The sequence below is a fragment of the Melanaphis sacchari genome, unplaced genomic scaffold (assembly GCF_002803265.2).
Source record: "Melanaphis sacchari strain LSU unplaced genomic scaffold, SCAv2.0 Contig1439_pilon_pilon, whole genome shotgun sequence".
Classification (NCBI taxonomy): Eukaryota; Metazoa; Arthropoda; class Insecta; order Hemiptera; family Aphididae; genus Melanaphis; species Melanaphis sacchari.
This window is the reverse complement of record NW_020270613.1, coordinates 236,319-262,782: the sequence shown is the minus strand read 5'-3', so window position 1 is coordinate 262,782 and position 26,464 is coordinate 236,319. Positions and strand designations below refer to the sequence as shown.

The 26,464-nt window shown below is 28.6% G+C and overlaps 1 protein-coding gene across 1 annotated transcript; it reads left to right on the top strand.

Moving 5' to 3' along the window:
- The first annotated feature begins 2,252 nt into the window (after positions 1-2,252).
- On the top strand, positions 2,253-26,123 carry LOC112591796 (homeobox protein unc-4-like). The gene is made up of 4 exons (XM_025335722.1): positions 2,253-3,114; positions 21,561-21,751; positions 22,503-22,764; positions 24,053-26,123. Exons 1-4 carry the CDS (start codon positions 2,526-2,528, stop codon positions 24,706-24,708), a joined length of 1,698 nt encoding a protein of 565 aa, XP_025191507.1. The 5' UTR covers positions 2,253-2,525; the 3' UTR covers positions 24,709-26,123.
- Positions 26,124-26,464: the final 341 nt, after the last annotated feature.

Below are 26,464 nucleotides of genomic sequence, written 5' to 3'. Positions count from 1 at the left end.
GAACTTTAGTGGGTATAACTATTTACGACATTAATTTAGTGTTCTCTGTTCAAAAAATAGGTATCAGTGTTAAATATATATATGTATTATATTATACACATTTCAATTCGTAGGACGTAAATTAGTTGAATGATGAATAGTTTTTCCATTTGTCTGTCAAACAAATCATACCTACTCACATATAATATGAAAACATTTTCTCATCTCACTTTATCAAATATTTTACTAATTCTTCAAAAGCTTAAATAAATATTATAGGTATGCATAATAAACAATTAGGTACATAATAAATATATAAAAATCGCGTTATAAGTTTACTTATCAATGAATAATTGCGTATTATTACATATCATATACAAAGAAAAATGACTATTGTGATAAAAAAATATGAATTTATTTGTATGTTCTTAATAATTTTAACGATTTGACTAAAAGTTTGAGAGTTTAAAGGTATATCTAATAGTTCTATTATTAAAATATTATTATTAAATAAGGTATATACCTTTAAATACATAATATAACCTTATTTAACATGCAGTGAAAACTATGTATAATGTATAATATATACAGCTTTCAATTGCCTACCTACATAATATATTATAATAAAGTCGATAAAAATATTAAATAAAACTACAGAGAATAGAATAAAAGAAATTCTCATTTTATAATATACGCGTTAATACGATCAGTAACTTTCCAGACTGGAAAATGAATGACAAACTGTGCGCAAAAAGAACACTGGCCACTGTTAAAGATTATTGGTGCGCACGTGCATGAAAATTAAAAAAAAAATTATATTTTATAAAAAATTTTCATTTATTTTTCACGTTCAAATTTAATATAATTATACCGTACAACGCTTGTGTTCTTGTGTAAACAATGTCTCATAAATAACGAAATATTATATTCACATTTTTAAGCTATTATAGACAATATAAATATACCTACGTATATAACATATCTAAACTTTAAACCACTGCTCAATTATTCAGTGTTTGACACTCGTATATTAGTTAACAACGTGGCAACGGTGCTAAAACTTGATAAACATTTAGCTACTTTATACTATTATTTAGTAGGTATTCGCCTACCTTTAACTTATTTCGTGTTCATAGATATACCAAATACACAATATGTTATGTTGTATACTTGATCGTTTAAAATAATAAAAAATTATTAAATATATTTATATACCTACATGAGTTATAAATTATTATACATAATATTTTGTATGTTTTGAAAAGAAGCACATTATTATAGTGAATATAGGTATACCTAACCTAATAAATCGCAGATGTTCGTTGAATTGAATGATCATATATGTAAGTATATATTATGATACACGATTGGATAAAATAAATCATAAGGCACAGACCTTATATATATATATAATGTAGGCATATAACCTTGTATTCATCACGCACAGAGGTAAATATATCACGCATGAATCATAAAACAGATAATAGTACATAAATAATTTAACCACGTTTATATCCATGTACACTTATATACTTCACGTCTTCACTTAATTACAGTAACCAGTAAACCTTAAGAGAACATAGATTAATAATTATTACACTTTCTGTTTACATGCAGATATAGGAAGACACAAGACAGCGAATGCGCTGTAACGTCTCACTGGCTCGTTAAAGTTTCTAACGAAGACGCGCGCATAACATATATAGCTACATAGGTACTCATCATAATAATATAATAATACATAATAATACCTATACCTATAGTGACTTACTTATGATTTTGTGGGATCTTAATATTTCGGTGTGTTTACCGAAAAGTATAAATTGAAGATAATTATTATTATCATCATCACGCGGGCGGTGACGCCGGTCCTTTTGACGGCGGCGGCGTGGTGCTATACCGGGTAATAATAACCGAAGCGTCGGCGGCGGCCGCCCCGGTATCCCGGGCGGCGGCAGTGGGCGTGTCTTTCTGAGGCCACTCGAGGCGTGTGTGCGTCCGGAACGAACGAATCAATGAACGACGGCGTCGGCGGTGGGAGAATCGCTCGCCATCATTACCCGGCAATTTAGTCGACACGCACACACACTCACACAAATATACACTTATAGCATTACGGCACATGGGGTTAGCGGTGCCCGTGGCGTCTGTCTGCGGCGGCGGTGCTGGTGGTGCCGAGGCGGCGGTGGTGGTGCGCGCGTGTATTGGGGCGGGCCGGGCCGGCGCGGAGGCACCGAAAAATAGGTGTTAACTATATTTAATAGCCGCGCCGATGCCGTACCGCGCGCTCGTCTGCAGTTGCTCGCCACATCACAACCGTCCGGTCGCCGTCGCCGCGTAGTAGTCGCTGTCTGCATATAGTGTCGTAGTCGTGTTTGCGCCGTCGTTGTTGTGTTTGCCGTCGTTGTGGTCGTCGCCACCGCGTCCGTCGACTGTGATTACATTAGATATATTATACTACACTGCTGTTGTCGCTTTTATAGCTGTTCTGCAGTCCTTTTTACTGTGATTACTGTCTTACACTAGTGTTACATCGTAAGCACACGATGATGGTGTTGGACTCGGGACAAGCGTCCCCATCGTTACGGCTGTACGCCGCGGCTGCCGCGGCCGCGGCCAACAGTTACGGAAGTACGGCCGCCACGACATCCGGAGGCGCAGGGCAACAGTCCGGTGGAAACGGCGTCCAAATGCCTCCGCATCCTCTGTTCCCGCACTTTGCCGCCCGTTTCCCGCACGGCATGGCGTCTGCGGCCAGTTTCGCGGCGGCCGGCCTTTCGCCGTTCCTCCAGCAACACCACGTTGAACACGCGGCCGCTCAGCGGTATGCGATCGCGGCAGCTGCGGCCGCGGCCGCTGCTAGGAACAATACGGTCGCGGGTCATGTGATGTCCGCAGCCGTACATCAACAACAACACCACCATCACCGGCCTAACTCGGAACCCGCGGGCAAGAAACGACCGCATCACCATCAGCAGCAACAGCAGCAGCAGCATCATCAATTACTGTTGCAGCAACAGCAACAGCAACAACAACAGCTGCAACAGCAGCAGCAACACCAACAGCACAGGATTATTAATATGTCAGGCAATCATAGTGATGACAGTGCCTCTGAAAACGGATCACCCAAAAAAGGTTAGCTTCAGATACTGTTCATATTATTTATTACGTACAAAAGTGTTATAATAGGTACGTTGAGCACTTTCCTAAATATTTCAACAATTTTGTTTTTTTATTTCTAGATATATGCGTAGATATATTTTATAGTCTATAGGTATTTTTTTTAATACTCAGGATGTTATTATTTTCGATTAAAAAAACTATATGTATACACGATAAATGCACTATGAATAAACATAATGAAATCGATATATTAATATGGAAACAAAAATATATAGTGTTGTTTAAATAATTATAATAATTACTAGAATTATTTAAGTATATCATTAAACTTTTAAGTTATAAAAAAAAACCTTAAGTTACACTTGTAAAAATCAAATAATATCTAGAAGGTATTTTTATTTATTATAGTTATAGATTTAATAGATTTGGTTATATGATGAGTAGGCATACCTATATAATATTTTAATATTCACCGTAATTTAATATTTGTTAAAAACATATTATCTTTTAAAAATAAGATCTATAATAAAAATCAATTTTATAAAATTCCCGCTTTGTGTAAGTAATTTTATGTGAATCACGAATATGAATTATTAGCGTGTAAAATCAAAAATATAACATTATATATTATTCTTATGAAAAATGTTTTAATTCAACCCATTCGTGTGATCATTAATTTACCTTGTTTTATTGCATAATATATAGAGGTACATCGATTTAAATAGCACGTAACCCTAGTAACAAGAAATATAGATAGGCAATCACCTAAAAAAAATTGATAATTAATAAATCATAAGTTAGTATATAATAGGCGTGATTACAATAACACATTTAGGTTTATTTTTAAACCATTCTAATTTTCAGAGAAAATTTATTGTAGTGAGAAGTTGTGCACATAGTAGGTATGAATAATGATTATACCTAATTCTACTTACAGTACAGTCAAATACTAATCTTGAATAAAAGTAGATTCATTATTATACATTAATTATATTTATAATTATTAGAGATGTATGAGTATTAAATTTAAACGGTTTTACGATCTTTATAATAGGATTATATAAATTGTAAATATTTTACTTTGAAGTACGATTAGTTAATTTGCGTGCTTAGTTTTATAGTTTTGTACCTTCATATACATTGGTATAAAGATAAATGTATATAGAATTGTTATGTGTATAAATATATAGGAGGTACCTTTGTAATATATTTCTTTATACTTTATTCTAAATAAAAATATGTTATGTGATTAAAAAGTTAGGTGATATTAATAGATGGTATACTGCAAGTTCTTAATGTATTTATACATAGAAATTAGAAATATGATACGTATTTATTTTACTTATAATATTATATTAGAATTTGATTAGGTACACTTATTTATGTATTATACATAATATTTATTATGTGTATCAGGTTTTTTTTTTTAAGCGCATATTTATGTTAAATTATAACGATAAATACGAAAATAGCGTGATGGTAAATATCCAAAAAAGGGGCAGTTATATAAGTATACTGCATATGATCGTTTATATAATATAAGTATATAATTTAACCGTGGGAACCTTACACAACCGGGAGGGTGCTCTCTTATAAGATAGGTGTGGAAAATATAGTTATGTTAAAATTTTGCAATTTCAAGTACTCAAAGATTGATTTTAAAATGTTTTAGATGAGTACATCATTTAAATTCAATAGTTATAGTCTGTCAAATAATTGTTGATTTATTTTTAACAATAATTTAATTAAAAGTTTAAACCCCTGTTTAGCAGGGGCGGATAAACAGTCAATCACAAAGATTTAAAAGTCAATCGTGTTAGAATTTATTTTTAGGCTACGCACACGAAAATTAATTATGCTGGTATATTAACTTAATATAATAAAAAAAACTTTTTTATTGAAGTCGATCCTCAAAGGTGAAATATATTTTTAGTAGATCGCAGCCAAAAAAAGTTTGGCTGTCCCTGGTATACAGCAGATATTATGTCCATTGCCCATATACGAGTATGTCTACATAGGTATATTTATCAACTTATATGCTTATATATATTTTATTAATATTTGACAATTTAAAATTCTTAAAATCGCCACAAATATAATAATATATTAGTTAATATATACATATTTTTTATAAATATTCAATATTTGGATCAAAAATTGATTATTTAAATGATCATATATTTGAATGATTGAATGATATATAAAAAAATATATCTAGTTCATCAGTTCTAAACATGAAATTCAATTTATTTTTATTAATACAGCTAATTCGTATTACCTATAATGAATTTCAAAGAAATGAGAAAATGTTTGTTATTTTAAGAGTTTGTTTTACCGAGCTTTATTTTATTACAAGTTGACTTGTATTTTAACTATTATTCATGAATAACATACATATCATATTTTTTTAGATAAAAATTATTACTCAATTTTACCATTTACAATCATTACACTTACCTTGTTATAATTATAGGACATAGTTATTCATAAATTTGTATAATTACTAAATATGTAACCTACTTATATATTTTAATTGCTAAAATATAATTACGATAAAATTAAAATTATACCGTAAAGCGTTTACAAAAATATTTTCAATATTTAAGCAGGTTTACTTTAATTTTTTACAATAATTATTATTAATATAATAATATTCTATCTGAATTCTGAACTAGCTTTTGTTTAATATATATATATATATATGTTGGTACTGTATATATTTTGTAAGACTGTTAACAATATAAATATACATTTTGTCATCAATAGCACAAAATATTTTCACCAATATGTATTTTGGATACTTGGATCTCTTTTTTCACATATGTTTATAGTTTAAATTAGGTAGGTATAGGAGAAAAAAACGCATATGACAATACAGTGAAAACTGGATAATTTGGACCCTGAATAAAACTATCCAATACGGAATTGTTCTATGGGCCCGGCATGTTCTTATAGTTTTATAATATAGACGTTGAACCTCAATAAAACGAAACCTTTCTAACGCAGAAACAGAACGGTTTTGTGGGTCTAATGCAAGTAAAAAGCTTGCATAAGCTGAAAATCTGACACGTGTCATTTTACGTTGATATGAATATGTGGGTACATCGTAAAACGATAATTAAGATAAAACTGTACTACATAATGTATTAGTTGGGTAATTTGTATTTTTTGGTTATCGTATCTGCTATACAAACTTATCTCGTATGCATAATGTATAGCTATGAAACAGTTATGCACCAACAGTCTTACATTGAATAGTTTGCACATACTAAGTGATGATACTTTTGGAAAAATAGTAACAATAGTGACAAAACAAAAACTTTACATGATTTTTGGAAAAGCTAAATGTTTAAAATTAATTCCCAACCTTCATACTTTTGTAATATGTATAAATTGTAAATAATTTTGCAAGAAAATAAATCTACAATTAATCTAAAATAAGTTATATAAAGTAAAGTAATAAATGAAGATTATATTAGTCTCTAATTCAAAAAATACAAATTATAAATGTTGTAAACTAATTTTTTAATATAAAATTTGATACGAATTTATAATCCGGAATTTTTGATTGGTCCCATATGTTATTCCGCATTAGACAGTTTTCACTGTATTAAACTATAGTTGAAATCAATGAAAATTAAAAAAAAAATTAAACGTTTAACCACAATGATTATATAAACAATAAATTAGAATAATAATAAAATTAAAAAAAAAACAAAGATTACCCATGTCTTATAAATTTAACCGCTTATAATTATTTTTTTTACGACTTAAATGTATGAAAATATGAATTTATTATTTATCATTAATTTTAATATATATATATATATTATATATAATAAGCACCTACGCATGAACAAAATACCTTATTATTATTTTATATACAAATATTTATCGTATATTAATATTATTGAATTAAAAATAAACCAAATAACATTAATATTACTTAATCAATTAATTAACAAAATAAACGGATATACCTATATAATTACTCAACTATGCCTATTAATATATTTCGCTCTTGTTGTATTAGGTAATTAACAATTAAACATTAACTATCATAACTGTTCATTATTTTATACAAATGGTGAAATAATTAACAGATAAAAATGTTCAACTATAATATTATAATGTGAACCTTTAACAGTGTTATCGAATGTGTAATTTTTCTTTTTTAACATCTTATTCATGCATAATAAATATATATGTGTGTGTGTGTGTGTGTGTGTGTGTGTACCAAAATCGAATAAATGTAATTAATATATATTACATACTATTATATAGAAGTTATAAAGAAAATAATAATTTTCTACTTTAATAGCTATTATATTTTATTGTTATTACTTTAAAATTTAAATTGATTTTAAACATTTCAGTTTTATCTTTTTTATGATGTTCAATTAGACAAATTTTATTGAATAATAATATTTATGTATGTATGTTTATTATTCTTATGTATACATACAAGAAATAAATCTAAACTAGATAATTTTTATTATATTAGTATATATAACCTAAAATATAAAAATATGTATAAGCCATTCGTTTTTTTATTATATAATATACAAGAATCAATATCTATTATTAATTGATAACTAAATATTTTTTTAGCAAATTATATTTAGTCTCTGCAGGAGGCTCATAATAAGTAAATGATGCGCTTATATTGTAGGTATACGTACGCTACAATGGGTATCCACTTATTATATATATATATAGGTACATAGTGCACATATAGTCATGTAAGTATTTATTATTTTATAGAGTGTAGATAAATACTAAGACACTAGGTTTTTAAATGTAGACACAACGAACATAGATATATGTATATATTATGTAAAACACTTATACTAGCTTTGTATACAGTTGCGGGCAAATAATCTTTAATAAAATATATGGTACAATTCATCCAGATCGGGGAATTAAAATCTATATATTATGTACGCCACGTACAAGAGTGTAACCGGTCATTACTATATTATATACTTGCATAAATATATAAAAACACTTATATATAATATTATACTTACATACATGCTGTTTAGTTAAATGCGTATATATATATATATATATATTATATATATATATATATATATCTCGAGTTTACCTATATTATTATATAGTACATATAGTACACATATAAGTAATAGGTATACACAACGTGTTGGTAGATTTAAGAGTTTCGTGCGGCAGCTATTAAATATTATTATTATTAACGTTATGACGACGTACCTACCTAATTCACATAAAACTCATGATTGTTCATCTTTAATATACGCATTTATTCTAATCCTTAAAATGTACACATATTCACATGTGATTAGCCACGTAGCCAGAAATTGTCTAGGGGGTGTTTTAATTTTATTTTTTTAATATAACACGAAGAAAAGCTTTACACACTCTTCATTTTGATCATCATTCTTCATATTTATACAGTAGAAACTCGATTATTATCTCGATTGTAATATCAAGTATGAAATAGAACCAAATACGCATGACAATGTATTTTGTAGAACTTTGACTCATTTTGTACATAAGCACATATATTTTTTGCATAAATAGGTACATACTTTCTTTTAACACGCGAAACATTCCTCTGTAACCTACACCACAGCACGCGGTTATAATTTATTTATTTATTTTCACTATGCGGTTAAATTTTGTAGGTAATAGCGGTATACCTCTATCGTCGATAGCGTATCGAAAACCATTTTCGATGTACGTTATAACTTATAAATAATAAATACAAAGCAAATCCATTTGGTATAGAAATGATTTAGTATGAATATATTATAAAGTATGGAACTATAATATATACAACTATTTTATAATAAATATATGCTTATCACCATCATGACAATATGTACATCGTTTTCCCAATTTTTTCTTTCGAATTATAGATAAGTACTTCCATTAAAGTTAAATATAATTATTGTAGATTAAAAATGCACTACTGTAATAATAATATATTATACTTATATATAAATATAAAGAATTTTCATGAATATTAGAAAAAAAATATTTATTAATATAGATGAAGGATAAAACCATAAAAGAACAGATATATCATTTTATAGAATATAGCCACTATATTAACCTTAACACTGTACATATTTACAAATATTATACTTTGCGTCATAACGTCTCATGCACTCTTGTGTACACTTACTTTACTGCGTCTTGTTGACATCGATATGTTTATATCTATAAATTTAATTATGCACATTTTTATTAATTTTTGATTTTAATTATTTAAATTGATTCTATTATAAATTACAAAATATATTATCAATACATTAAAAAGTGTATAATTATAATTTATAACATTAATGATTTTAAATAAATAGTTTATATTAATTATTTGTAAAATGTAATTCTATTACATTTATTAGATACTAAATTGAACAAAATTATGATATCTGGGGCTAATCACTTAAAGTAATTTATAATGTATATAAATACTCAATTCATTAATTTATCGTAATTAATTATACGGTATAAATACATATTTTTCATGAGTTACAATATGTATTTAAAATACTAATTTTGCTGAACAAAAAATTATTGATGATTTCATGAATTGTTAGGTATACAATAATACACATATCCTTCTATAATAACCTAACTTTATTAACAAATAACAAGTATTTTAATTAATAATTAATGGTAAAACATCAATATGAATAAAGTAAACAGATATAGTTTGAATAACCAAATACTACGAATAAAAACAAACTTGTTATTGGGTAATTAAACGATTACGTATTTCTGTCGAACAATACAATCAATAATCATCTATAGATTTACGTATAAAATATAATTAATATGGTTATATTGTGCAAATTATAAATCGTATGTTATTTGCGCGTTTCATAGTAATGCAAAAGGTTTTTAAAAATCGTGTTTTTACAATTAAAATGATTGACATTGACGAGCGATAAAGCAATCGATCCGTATAAATTCGCGGTAAAAGGCGGTCTGATCAAAGGTTTGAATTGATTTGAAAGAAATATAAATCAATACGCCAGCGATGGGTGAATAAAATAATAATTATTATTATTAAATTGTTATTCTGGTTTTCATCGTACATTAAATACGAGAAACACAGTTTAACATACCATTATATAAATATTGTATGGAAGTATATGTATATTATAATATTATACATGTATTTCTTAGAAAACATCGATGAAACGTTTGGGTGATTATGATTAATGATACCTATAGCTTATAATAGACGACTGTCTGAGCGCACCTAAATTGATTAGAAATTAGCTGAAAACCATCTAATAATATATCAAATAATCTGAATGTAGGTACCTATACATAATATTTTGACGGAATATTGTTTTTATGAATTATCACCATGACGTGTAATCGCACATCGTTTTAACTATCGTTTAAATGTTAAATCGGAATTTTTTATTTTATCAAAGTCAATCGTATAATAACTGAAAAATATTTTTATTTTTTTTTTCAAATAATATGTTGTGAAATTGTTGATGCAATGCAGCCTCTAGTATGTAATTGATAAAAACAACGAAAATAATTATATTGCGTCTCGAGATTCACGAATATTATAACATTTGCAATTAATGAGATGTATTTTATCGTTTTCTGTCACGTTGTTGAGGATTTATATACGATACAGCGAGGATATTTGCTATATCACACTACACCATAATACATTATCTATTTGTATCACGTTTTAAGATGAAAATCTCGTCATAAGTATATTTGCAGCTCGTGGCACGTGGAACTTGGAATTTCTAGCCGTTACGAATTTCGTTGTCGATCTAGAGGTCATAATGATATAATCTCGTGCACTGAAGCGTTATTATATATGTGTTAATTATGTGACGCTGTGGACTTGTCTTTTGTGTTTGCGTTCGAATCCAATTGAAAATTTGAGTGTCGTGTGTGTGTTTATTATTTCTTAACGAGAAAAATCGTCTTACAACAAGAGAACAGCTACAGCAGTTACTATTATATTATTATTTATATTGATGTCGGTGACACGTCCTACTCGCGGTTATTACGGGTTAAGTATTTTGAATTATATACCAATACCATTGTACTCACTATACCAATTCGACGGTCACGTAAAGCTGATATTTCAATCCGTTTCATTTGTGACCACATGTCTGCGCGCCTGTGTGTGTACCTATACGGACTATAGGTGGACAACACACGCGTGGCAGGCACAAGTCACGTTTCTGTTCCTACATAAATGACAGCAATGTACGTATTATATTATATACATGTACACGGTACACGCGTGGCAAAGAAACCGCTGCAGAAAGACAGTGAGGTGATGAGTATGGGAGGTGGTAAGCAATAATTTTAATCGTAATTCAATTATTATAATAATAACGTTTTCATAACTTATGAGCGATGGAAATCGAACGCTGACGTTCTGTTTTAAGTGATTGAATTTAATAATTGATTAAATATATTACGTGATATTATGACACGCATAATCACGTATAATATAATATGTAATCGTGCATAATGATTTTGTTTAGAGTTGAAATCAATATCAGTTACTCGTGCATTGAATAAGTATAGAATATAAGTAAAAACTAAAACATATTGAATATATTTTAAAAAATAATATTAATTATAATAGATAACATAATTTATCAAACTACACTGTCAGTATAACAATCAGCATCCAGAAAATAAGAGATAAAAACGTTATACAGGCATTCTATACCAACAAACTATTGCAGATTTATGATATACATATTAAGTAAATTATATTTATTTCAAATTTGATCGATTGTGTTACAACAGTGTTTAAATATATCAATTCAAGTTATTATTTTATTACGTGCACGTTAAAATAAGCTGAACACAAATCCAATTAGACATATATGCCTCGGTGTGTATGAAGAACCCGATAAAATTTCGGACGATTTGTACATTTTTATGACTTGTTATTTGGGTAGTTTTTTTGTTTTCAAAATTGTTATTCTGACGATCAAGAAAAATCAAGAAGGATCACGAAACGGAAATGTCGTGCATTACCATAGCGGAGCTAACGCAACGCCATCATAAGGATCGCCGCAATTAGGCTAGGTACCTATCATGAATGATCGCGGGATGATTTATGCTCTGGGCGATCCACTTCAAATTGGGTGTAGAACATAATATTATACGCTGCAGTGTTATTCAATTTTGTTTCTGGTTTTTTTTCTTCTATGTGTAGATACTAACTTGCACCCTACACCGTTGCTGCATTATATATCTATATAAATAACACGGTAATAATATTGTCAGAAATGAACTATAGGTACTTATATAAAAGAATCTATATACTATATACGGGTGCGAGAAGCGAAAAACGTCCGCCTTCAAATGGCCCGTCGGCCGTCATTGAAGGTAATAATTACAGTCTTGTGTTTCACGGGTTATATTTTATTAAGCCATTGCATTATATTATTATTAGGTACTTATATTATATTGTCCATTATAGCCACGAGACTAAACACGTACGGTTGAATACAAACACGAAGTTTATTATTATTATTCTGAAGTACTTATTAATTTTCCGTTCTTACATCAAAAATGCATTCCATATCATTAAGATAAAACAATTATCAGAATAAGTCATGAACGTTTTTATATTATCTCTTAGAATATGTTAGTCCAAATATTACTAACTATAGTTAGTTTAACCTCTTGGATTTTTTTATTACGAAATATTTACTTTATTGAGTACCTACTACTAGCTGTTAAAATTTATGTATAGCTTTACAATTTACTAATCATTAAAATATTAAGAACCAAGTTATAATATCAAATGAATTTTTAATAAATAATAAAACTCAATATTTTATATAATTTTAAGTAATTTTGAAAAAATATTGTTGAAAAACATTTCATACAAACTGTTTATTTTTTTATATATAATTTTGTTATTACAATTATATGTTAAGTGATAGTAGGTGTATTTAAAGTTTTAGTCAAATAAACTTTTCAGAGTATTAATTTTAAATTCTCACCAATGTAAAAATTATCTATTATAATATTAATAACCAACATTATTGTACTTTATCTACATATAGGTAGGTATACTTTTATAGAAAAACATTTTGCACAAATTGTATTTTGATCACTAGCTTTCTTACATATTTTGTAGTAATTTATGTTTTGTTTGCGAGTAAAATGTTTTTCTATATAAAAATATAATATAATAGTGTTTTTAAGAATTCAATTTTACATGTCTTAAATATTAATAAATAATATAAACGTTGGACGTTGGAGAGTATTTTAAATGTATGTACTTTGAATGTTGAAAAGTTTATATAATTAAAATTGTAAACGTACCTACCACTGAATGTGTAAACTGTTGTTACAAAATGAACTTAACACTGAGATTTTTCAATTATATATATATATATATATATATATAAGTTTAGGCATCTATAACATTAACATTTTAACTATTTGATAAATGTGAGTAGGTACGTATTCTAAGTTATATCTAACCATACAATAACAAAATTGTTCTGAAACAAAATATTTTTGTACTTAATATGAAAAATATTGTTTTATCTCGATAAATGTCATAATTAATTCTAGTTAATTAGGTACACATCTACATTATTATCCAAGCCAACATCTTTCATAATATCTATAATAACACATATTATACTGAATAATGCATTTATCATTTTTGAAATGTGCTATTGATCGATATTGGATTTTTATTATTTATTTTATTTGGTTATTTATAATGATGTAATTTACGAGATATTTTTCTAAGACAACTAAGATAGTTTTTTAAGTTGTATGTATTAATATTGTAATATTACCTATATAAATATTCAAAAACTGTAGAAAACATGTAATAAATTATAAACGCTATCAGCATGCCGCTCGTCTAAATTCCGGTGACCCATTAGGAAATTGAAAACTAGCTCCTAATTAGTTACAATTAGATTAAGTCTGGCTAAAAAGAAACTGTTATTTATTTTTTTTTTATCTGCGGCGACTTTCATCATAAGAAGTTCGTAGAACGAAGATCAACGGTCACAAAGTGTATGCCCGAGTTTGAATATATGTATATTATACATGTTATAGCTTGTATTATTATATATTTTTTTTTAATAAGAAACAAACACACCTTTATTTAATAATTTTTTTTTCTTTGTGTTTACCAGCTGATTGGTTTGTTTCAATTAAAATACCGATATTAATTAGATTATACATATAGATTATTATTACCTACACATTATAAATTTACAGCTTATCAATTTTGCGGCGGTGCCGTACCAGTATAATATATTATATATAGATATATCTTATTGAAGCTGGCCTAATTGATTGAAAATAATTAAATAACAAAAATATTGATCAATACAAAGGTTATTCGAATCAAGTTTTTAGTCTTTTGAATGTAAAAATAATAATTAATAATAACATAAATCTATTAATTAACAGAGTGCTAAGAACTTGAAAGAATTGCTACTCTTTAATTCAATATAGGTACTATAATTTCCAGTAGACTTTGAATTATATCAAAAAGTTTTTGACATAGTACGTATTATACAGTTTTATTATATATAGTTTTATGATTGCCTATTGCATTCAAAACTGTTTAAAGTGTTGTTCGATTAGACTCCGACTCTCGTGACCCTTTACATATCTGTAAATATCTCTTACACACTTTGTTAACGATTTATGTATATACTCGTAAATTAAAAATTTATTTTGTATCTTGTGCACTTTATATAGATTATAGATACATATATTAAATACGCACTCATCATGGTATATACTCTAATCGATTTCATTATTTCAATTATAGCCTATAGGAATTGCAATTAAAAAAATAACAATCTCTTGTTATATGTTTTTCTCAAAAATTGTTATTATATACGTTTAATATTATAAAAAAATTGAATTTTAATCCTGCGAATTATAATTGTAATGGCTGAATTGTTTTTTTTTAATTATAATAGCTTATACCTAAGTATGTTATACTATTTGTATATATATATAAATACGATAACATATAGTCTCTACGATTAACATTGATTAATTTCGCAATAGTTATTTGAATTATAAACAGATATATTGTAAAATTAATAAAAATATAGATATTATAAATTCTTTTTACAACCAAGACATTTTTTATTTATACTAAGTTAAAATTATTTTAAGTTTAATTTACTATACCTTTATTATGATGTAGACATTAATATTGTGTGTATTAATGAAAACTAATTTACTTAGCTGATAAAAATATGATTTTTTTATACAAACAATTGGTGAAATCAATTTTAATTATAAACCTATTACTTATGAGTTATGAACAATTAAAACATTTACTGTATAGTATATAGGTATACTAAGTCAGTGCCTATTTTTCACATTATCGAGGATGAGTTTACATAGATCTGGGCAAACGCCACTATTTAAATTCAAACATATTAGAAATAAAAGTTATTATGGAAAAATGGACCGTTATCTGTGATAAGTGTAATTATAATATTATCATATTCAATATTTGTAGTTTTATTTGTTTTCTCCATACACTGGTTTTCTACGAAACACGTTGGTTTATGAAAACATAACACTGTACTGGCCTGATCGCGAATACCACGTATTCATCACAGTCCACAGAATACATAACTGTTATAATATTAAAATAATATGATTGTAGTTATTTATTATACTTTGCGATTTTGTAAGGCACTACAAATTACTTAATTGTTTAAATCAAGCACTACGTAGTACATATTATTATAATTACTTGTGTATGATGTTTAATTCAAATATTTTCGTGTGTAAAATTAAATTACAATACAATCTTAAAATACTCCTTAAAATTATATGAAACTTAAATAAAACGATGTTTTTTAAATTTCAGTTCATAAAATAACAATGAAAAAGTTTTTCACTAAACTTTATACATTTAAATAAACTATAACATTTAGGTGTATTTTTGATCTTTCGAAAAATACCGAACAGCTGTCTAGTGGAATCAAATTTTGACTATAAAATGCATTTTAACTGATCGCTGTGATATAAATATATGTAGAAAGTGATGGAAAATTTTCCACCCTTTGCTTGTTATTATTATTATTAAGTTATATTTTGTAATTGGGTTGTAATCATAAAACTCTTTACTCCCGTGCCTTGTCCCCGCCATGTTCGCAACTACTGCAGTGTATATACATCGTTATTAAAATGAATTAGAACTCGGTGGCGGCGGCGGTTTGTTTACAGGAAATTACAATTCAAATCACGCTCCCTTTCTCTTTTTCATCGTTTGCTCCACCCCGTCATACTGTCATCCCCGCATATAATACTACCGATCGTTTTATTAACATTCCTATATTTTAAACATAATATTATTTTATACCGATATATAAAGTTAACGAAAGATGGCGTAAGTCACAGGTGGCCGACGGGAGTCAATAAATATAGGTTAGACACTGTCTATACACTCAATTATTCTTGTTATTATTTTTATAGTACGAAATGACGAAGACGTTGTCGTTTAGCATCTGGAACATGTTTTTTTTATGTAAAGTAAATACACGTTCCGGTGGAGAGTTTAAAAATTGTTATCGGTATAGCGACAAACGCATCAAAATTAATTATATTTTTACGTTTTACTAAATATTTCTACATTAAGGGATGATTACTTACATGTCGTACATGCCTACATACCTATTTAACCATATGGCAATAGCGAAGACTTCCGTTAACAAAATAATTTACATTTAAAATAAATAGGTACACAGTGCGTACTCTATGAGAATCAAACTTAAAATAATATTAAGTTTCAATATACATACGTGCGTGCTAGATCTTAAAATATAAAAATAATTAATTGTATACATAAGACGAAAAAACGCATTACAATTAATAAATTAAATGTTTTAATGTTAAAAATTGATTTAAAAAATATTTATACTCATATCGTTTTACATTTTAAGATAAACATTGATCAATTTAGTTCTTTATTAGTATATTGTAAATAAAAAAAATGTCTGTGATGGCATTCAACTAAAGTATATACTATATACCCACACTTAAACATACTAACTCACAACATTAACTATACTGTTTTATTATTATTAAAGAAGTCATCACATAATATTAACGCGCTCAGAAAGTTTGTTTTTACACAAAAACACTTTGCACGGTTGAGTGCTTGTAACATTGTAGGCTACAGTAATAGTTGTTATACATTATATATAATATCTAATAATAATTTACGTAGATGTCATGTATGTAGCAATGATATTACTTAGTGTCAGAGTATTTACTTTAAATTAATATATTCGGGAATTCGTATTTTTATTATATTTAAATGTACCTTATTCTTGTATGAATACTCTAATTTCTAATTATAAATTAGATAGAAGTAGATTTGTTTGCAGAATAAAGTATGAAATGCTTTTTAGTGACAATAAAATAAAAGATATTCATTAAATAATAATAATGCCACTGGTTTATCGATTTTAGGACAGTTATTTTGGGAACTTACAAAAACCTGTTTCATAGGTTAGGTTAGGTTCTACATTATAGTAGTTAGCTCTACATTATATAACAGTGTAATAAAAATAACATAATTAAATATTTCACACACTCCGTGTATACATGGCGAGTAAAATTATCAAACATGTAATATTGTAATATGTAAGATTGTAGATACTTAAAATGATATACTTACCTATATTTTAATTACATTAAGTTATTTTACCTACAAGTTTTGATACATATTAAGATCTTTAAGTGTAGTTTTTTTGAATACTTTTCACAAAAAGTATATTTTATGAAAAATTAAATTGTCTGCGTATATAGTATCGTGCTCGTTCGTGTTAATTTCTAAGGTAATTCTGTAGTGAATTTGGCATTTTGAGCACATAAAAGCCAATTTTCAGTGATATAGGGATGTCGTCAAGGTTCACATTTAATTAGACTCGTGCAGTATTATATAATATGTATATGATATACGCGCGTACCATCGTCATCTATCAAATGAACTTTGTTTAATCAAAAACCTCCACGTAATGGAAGCCTGTGAACTAACTTTATTTATTCTGTGGCCCATACGTGTATATGATGTTGGCAAACTTGCCAAACATCGACGCGTGAAAGCTGTTTAGAATGTGAAATTTATCACGAGCTTGAACTTCCAGAATATATATCACATACCGTACCGGTAGGATGATATGATTATTATAGATGAACCGTTTAATGCACAATTATGGTTTTACCACAATAAAAACCACATTTTATGTAACAGTATAAATAGCTGCGTTTAATAATTTAAAAAATCGTGAATTTGTATTTAAACATACACGATAAACCTACACAAGTATTCAAACATTAATAAAATATTATAACAAAGTTTAGTAAAGTTTTTTTTTTTTCTATTTTAAGTCGAAATACTCAATCTATATCAGATGACATAATGAGTATAAATGATAAGAGACAAATAACATGAGTATACAGAGTAATGGTAAATATTTTATTTTATAATAATATAAGAAGTGTCATATAAAATGTGTATCATTTAATATAACTGTCTTATCTATGTATATACTATACCGTAAAAGTCCTAAACATACATAGATACAATTACCAAATTTAAAATTCTCCACACGTCGAGTCGATTGCGCGCGTCTGACAAATATGGCGCCTTATTATTGCTATAGGTACCTATAGTTACAGGCCGTTTGCGGCGCGACGACTTCCCGCCAATATAATATATTATATATACATACGACGATAGTTATAATCAGTGATATATATATATTAAATATACTCAGACGTGTTATTGTGCCGCCACCGTCAGTAAATAATATAATATTATGTACCTACAATAATAAAAACCGAACGTCCTAGATTTTAGTGTCGCCACCCGACGTGTGTTTTGCACATCGTGAAACGGTTTTTATTATTTTTTTTTCCTATTGGTCGCCTTCGGTCTTGTTTGTTGCGTTTTTTTCTATCATTATTATTATCGCCATTATTTCTATTACCATTGTCATATTGTCATTGTTGACTAAAATCTTATAACATGATAATAATAATATATGTGTGTTATACGTTATACGACATCACGCGTTTTAAAGATACCATTTCGGCGGCAATAGAGAAAGGTTTACCGGAGCGCCTATCGTGAGAGTCATGTGTCCGTCGTCATCTCCACGCGTCGTCCGCCGACGCGTTAATTCAATTTTAACGAATTGTTATCCGTTTGACACGGTCCACCCAAAACGCGTATCGTGTTACACGTCCCCTACATTCATCTCCCGTCTATAAAAATAATAATAAATAAATAATATTACGTGTGACAGCTACTTCGTACACATACACATCTTCGTCATTATTTGCTTCCACTTAGAACAAGACATTTCATTGGTTAACTGTATACCTACATGATGTATACTCGTTATTAAAGTATAAATACGCTGATATCCTACTGTACAACTGTATATTCTACTAGTCTACGTAGTATAGATTTTGTTGAAATAAATTTGATAGATTTTTTGAACAATGTAATGTATATTGTATATATTATATTCCCGATAAAATATTTTTCATTTTTGACAACTGCACTAAAATATTTTGACAATTTTTTCATTTAAAATTTAATATTTGTTATAAGTACCTATATAACTGATTCTGATTAGAAGTTTATGTATTATTATACAGCTGAACGAGATTATTTAATGCAATTGTTTAAAAATATCACTATACCTATAATCTGTATATGTATAAATCAACTTAATGTTAGTAAATATGCGATATAATTATATATTTTTTTAATGTTTATATTGTGTACCAAGTAGAAGTTTAATTTTTAAATTTTACACACGTTTTTAAAGTTAAATATGTCAGTGTACCAGTTTTCAATTACTTTAAGTATATGAGATTTATTCTGAAAGTGAAAATCATAAAAGTTGCGTAATATTGTTGTCGTCATAATGTCGGTCTCTGTAACATGATAACTGGGGTAACATGAAAACAATTCATTCAGTTATGGTTCAGTTATTATACAAATAATTTTTTTTCGAGAACCCCTCTTGGACCAGCTCTCTGTTTTGGCGAAAATTAATTTTCTTCTACTCTCCACTACCTCTTAGACCATCAGAAAACTGCTTCCATGCTCCGATTCTATTATCTAGCCTCGTCTTTATGTTTTTCCATATTCTTATATGATTTACGACTGTCTGAAGTGCACGCATGCTACGAGATAAAAATCCTCGTGGAAACGGTTTCTCTCTTGTACAAGCCAATATTGCCATATGTCGCAGAGACATGATTTATAACGCGATTGCGAAATTGTTTTAACTCGATATGCGGTTTTCTTCCCCCATGCTTGCATAATGTATATATATATACTATATATATACTATATAGTATATATGTACAGCACTGGTTTCTGTCGGTATACTATTGATCAGCTAGGGAAAAATATAGATATATTATATTAGTTTTTATCTACAGTTTTTCGGTTCGTAAACAATACGCCTGCTGTAAACTTATGTTTCAATTCGAGAAGTTTGAAAGTATATTTTTAACGCCCTACGGTGTATTAAACTTTTTACCCCGGCTCCGGAAAAGCCAATTTTCAACTTTTCGGTAATCGAAAATACAACCGTTCCCATGTGGCGTAAATCTGTTTTCGAAATAGTTCAAATCACCCGGAATGTGAAAAAAATATTCTCTAATAATCCAAACTCTTAGGGATTAAAGTATTTTAAAATACTTACAAACTATAGGTACTTGTTCATGCTGTATTTATACTATATACATGAGCATATTATAAAAATGTACAAATTTATTGTGTGTTATACAATACACATAAATTATTTTATTTTCGATATTTTTAAAAATGTATTTCGTACAATATGTCAATATTTTATGAAAAAATTTAGTTTTGGCCTACAACTATAGGATTTTTAAAATATCTGTGTAATGAATAGTAGTACCTTTATTGTTTTTATATCTATTACACGCTGTGAGCACCTACGTGTAAACCATACATACAAATATAATATAATATAATTTTCAATTACCAAAAAAATTATTCAATATTTATGAAAATGTACTCAATCATTAATACAAAATATATATCATTTGAGTATCATTAATTATAAAATAGATTTAACGAAATTACGTGAAACAACAAGTATTCTTGTTATACATAAATACTCATAATACAAATATTAAATACCTTATATCATTGTATGCAATAAACAACATGAATATTCATGACAATTTGCAATATTATACTCTCTTTAATTACATGAATAATATTGTGAAATATGAAATAAATTTAAATGGTGAAATTTAATCCACGAAAACTTGTTTAAATATTTTATTTTCACACGTTCTGATAAAATCTATTTTTATTATTAAGTTTTTTATATATTAAAAATATTTTAACATTTTGCTATAATAAAATATATCATAACGTTTAGGTGGAGTAGACGGAGACAGCGCTGCAGGTAGTTCGGAAGACTTAGCTAACAAACGGCGGAGGTCCAGAACAAATTTCAACACGTGGCAGCTGGAAGAACTGGAACGGGCGTTTTTGGCTAGCCACTACCCAGACGTTTTCATGAGGGAGGCTTTAGCCCTGCGGTTGGACCTCAAGGAGTCTAGAGTAGCTGTAAGTATATATTATATTTATATATAGGTACATACGCATAGAGTTATTGTACCCACGCGAGGAATTCACATTTGTTTTTTATGTTTCATATATAAGTTCCCTAGAGCATCCACCCTTTTTCGTTCAATATTTTGATTTAGAACCTCATTCTTGATACTTGTTTCAGCCAGCTAGGGGTTGATTTTTGTTGGCCGTTTTTTTTTTTATCGTGAAGGGTGGAAAGTGCATATACAAACGGTTGTGTGTATGGTTAAATAATCTACGCCATCATGTTGCAGTTCGAAGCATACAGTTGGAACACGTCCCTGGGGTGTAATACGTTCTGGCTTTAGAACCACAAATGCCGGAGGCGAGAAATAGACGATAAACTTTAGTGCGCACGTATATACATATAATATAGCTATACTTTTTTTAAATATAGGAGTATGTATCGAATTATTATGGAATTTAAAGGCCATTTGTTCAGGGTCGCTTTTCTTCTATATGTTATAAATTAATAAGAGCACGTGTCAACCAATATAAATTTATTATATAAAATATCATCGGGATTCATACTATTATTTATTATTATAATTGTTGGCGCCGAATGTAGGTAGGCGTCTATTCAATACTTATCTGTTTACTAATTTTACAGAAGAATAAATTATATCATTGTTGATTACACATAATATATTATAATCCACTAAATGCTTTATTATTATAATATAACTGTAATAGTTTACTTATATAAAAAATGAATTGATTTTTACAGGTATGGTTTCAAAATCGACGAGCAAAATGGAGAAAAAAGGAACACACTAAAAAGGGTCCGGGTCGACCGGCACACAATGCGCATCCTGTAACTTGTTCCGGAGAACCAATACCAGCGGACGAGTTACGGCGCAAAGAGCGCGAACGACGACAGAAAAAGTTGCTCAAGAGCTTGGAACGACAACAGAGGAAGCTAGCTGCCAAAGGAGTGCACGTTGACTTAGACACATTGCGCAAGGAATGGGAGTCTCAACAAGCTAACAGTAAGTGATTCTATAATATATTATAATGACAGCAATATAATAATATATGGTATAATAGGTAATATTATCATTATTCGTGGTGTGATTTCACTGTGTCAAATTTCATATTTAGAATTTTTCAATAGCTATATAATAAAATGATTTATTACATTTTATATTTTTATTGTAATTAACGTTATGTTCGATATGCAATTAGAAAATAATTACTGATAATATAGTCCAGTATATAATATAATAATATAATTTTAGAAACGTATCGTCTATATTATAGGTACTCTATATGTCAATATAAAAAGAGTTATCTTTTATAATATTATACAAACTGATATATCTACACCGTTACAATATACGACGTTTAGTTCTATTAGTGTATAATTATTTTAATAGTCTTTGAATTGTTCAGATAAAAAAAAATTACTGTTTCAATGTCGAATACACATCTTAAATTCCAGTTTACAATATTATACTGTTTACGACTATATCACATGGTAGGTATACAATATGTATGTATTTTGATACGGTTATTGGAAATTTTCTCATGGTAATAATATATGTGGTACATTACTCATTCTAAACGAAAAACCAATCAAAATGACCTTGTTAAAGATTCTTTAAAATTGCGTGCTATAACCAGTAGCCAGTCCAATATAATTGTCCGAGTCTATAGCTAATATAATAATATATAAAATAACATTAAATCAAATGATATCGAGCTCGAGTATGTTATTATTATGTAATAAGTTAAACTTCTGACGGTGTATGTTATTATATTTGGTATTTGATTTTTGTGAAAAATACACGGATAAAATAATAGTAATATAATACTTATAATTTATATTGATCCTTATCGACGATCGTAAAATAATAAAAATAAATTCAATTTATTGTGATGAAGTAGGATTGTACATATTTTAATATTAGATTAATATCACAGTTTTACATATAAAAGAAACCATTCATTTTCATTAAATTACGTATTTTTTTTTTTAATCATAATTTGTTTTCATAAAAGTCATTGATAAAAAATGTAAGCATAAATTAAATTATAACGATTTTTCTTTTTTATAAAAGTTTTTGTAAGTATACTTAAATCTTTACGTACAAAATATTATATATTTTATTCATATTGAACTATTATAAATTATTATATTATAATATATAATGATCATAGAAAATGAACACTTTCAACTTTATTTTTGGACGATGGTGTATAATAATATAGTGATGATGTGAGAATCGATATGAATTTGAATTTTATTTGAACGTTGAAACTTGTTTGTTTTTATAGATGCGGCCAAAAAACACGGTCAAATCGATTGTGGAGTCGTCGGTGGAGGAATGGGAGGAGGAATTGACGGAGTTGGTGGATCGTCGAACGCCGGTATGGATCTGTCTTTCCACGACTCGTCTAGCTGTTGCAGTGGACAGACGAGCCGAGACGAGGAGATTGACGTGGTTGGCGAAGAAGACCATCTCTTGCATCACCACCACCAACATCAAAACCATCACCACAGGATGTTGCACCGCAGGCGGAGTGCGAGCACGACGTTCGATGACGACGACGACGACGACGACGACGATTTGGACGAAGACGAAGACGAGGGACTTCCGCCGTACGCGCGCGCGGCTGCGGCTGCGGCGGCAGCAGTAGCAGCCGCTGCGGCCGCTTGTCGGGGCGACGATAGCTGTAGTTCGGACGACGAGTACGGCGGCGGACGCTTGTATAGACGACCCCAGGCCGGCGATGGCGAATCATCACCGCCACCTCCGCTGTTGAACCTGACCACGTCGTCGGCGGCCACCGCGGACAAGGCTCGCCGTCTCAACCCGTTCAGCATCGAATCCCTGTTGGCTGGTGGCAATCGACCATTCAGCATCACCGCTGCCCATGTCAACAACATAAACAACAATAACATAAGTAACAACAACAATAACAAAGTATGAACTCATTCTCTACCTCCCTCCCTTCGCGTTTTTAATCACACACATTCCCACCTTTGATTTGTATAACGTCGTCGTCGTTGTTCGTTGTCATCGTCAACATCGCAGGGTTCCTATATGACGTAATAATATAATATTATACATATTTTAGGTATATAATCATATTGTAAATCGATGGATGACCTACAAATATAAAATATATTACCACGATATACATCTGTAAAAAACTTTGTTTCACGTTTCTTTTTCTTTAATTAATTTCTATTCTTGAAAACTGCAGTAATGTAGATAGGTATATGTGTATATCGTATAATAATTAAAATATAGGCACTTGCAGTTACAGGTGAACAATAGATGTATACTATTATATTTTATGTAAAAAAACATAGTAATATAATAAGCAATAAGCGTTACAATACTCAATTCAAGTTTGTTCTGATTATTTTTAAAATTGTTCAATCAAATTTGAATCGTTTATGTGCATTATATAATATACATACATATTTATATTAGGTAGAAGCATCCTATCATAAATAAATAAACACAACAGAGATTATAAATGACAATTGACGATTTTTATAAATCGCATTATTATTATTATTATTATTTGTGATAATATTACATCCGTGTGATTTAATGTCAATGCTTGGGAACTCCATCCGTATCAATGCGCGAAACACGTTGGAACTCGGGTGGATTAATATCATATAATACGTCATATTTATTTATTGTTCTTTGTACAGTTATATAATAACCCCTGTCCGTATGAACATCCCATTAGTAAGTAACAAGAATCTAGTCAATAGTATATATTTATAATTTATATATATGTTTTTAAATTTTAAGTTAACACATTGTATAAATTGTCGTTTATATATTATTATTATCAATTTGTAAATAATTTAGTTTATATCGTAATAGCGATTATAATTAACACTGCGAACGAAATGTATACTCATATAATTTATCTGTTAAGCGGCACACGATGGAATGTTGGCATATCTGTAAATTTAAACATGCGAGTGCAATAAGTGTTTATTTTAATGTATAGTTTTGTGTTAAAGTCGGAAAAAACGTATTATAATATAATAATATATATTATTATTGTGAATAAATATTTTTTATTGTTTTTGTCCACTTGTCGTAGACAGACCCCCTCGTACATCACTTTGCCATAGTATACGAGTTGCAATAGAAAAAAGACGAACAGAAAAAAAAAATAAAACTTACTGTTTTTGATCGCTACCGTTTCTTGCTGTCATGTATACCTATATATGTTTATGTACACGTTATACGTGCATCGATCCCTTATTTCGGAATGACTTGTATAAACGCATTTTTACGTTAAGGTTTTTATTATGTTACGTATACGATTGTATTATAAAACGAAATAATAATCATAATAATAAAAAAGTTGAAATATTATTATTTTTTTTTATGGATGCATAAAAACGTTTTTTTTTTCATTTCGTTACCGCTGTACACAATACTGGTATATACTACTGGTACGCCTCAATGCGATAATAATTTAATAATAATTATATCGTTTCCGACGGAAAGTAAAAAAACGCGAGAACGCTCTGTATATTGTACAACATATATAATATTATATACCTATACGTTCATCATGAGTATAATATACAACGCTCGCGCGCACAGGTGTACTGTAGAAGAGGTACGTACATAATAATAATAATAATAATAATAATAATAATAATAATAATAATATAATAACAACATAACGTGTAAAGCCACTTTA

Coding starts and splice junctions, on each gene's coding strand:
- LOC112591796 (XM_025335722.1), top strand. CDS start 2,526: ATGATGGTGTTGGACTCGGGACAAGCGTCCCCATCGTTACGGCTGTAC. Junction 3,115..21,560: donor AAACGGATCACCCAAAAAAG/GTTAGCTTCAGA, acceptor CATAACGTTTAG/GTGGAGTAGACGGAGACAGC. Junction 22,765..24,052: donor GGAGTCTCAACAAGCTAACA/GTAAGTGATTCT, acceptor TTGTTTTTATAG/ATGCGGCCAAAAAACACGGT.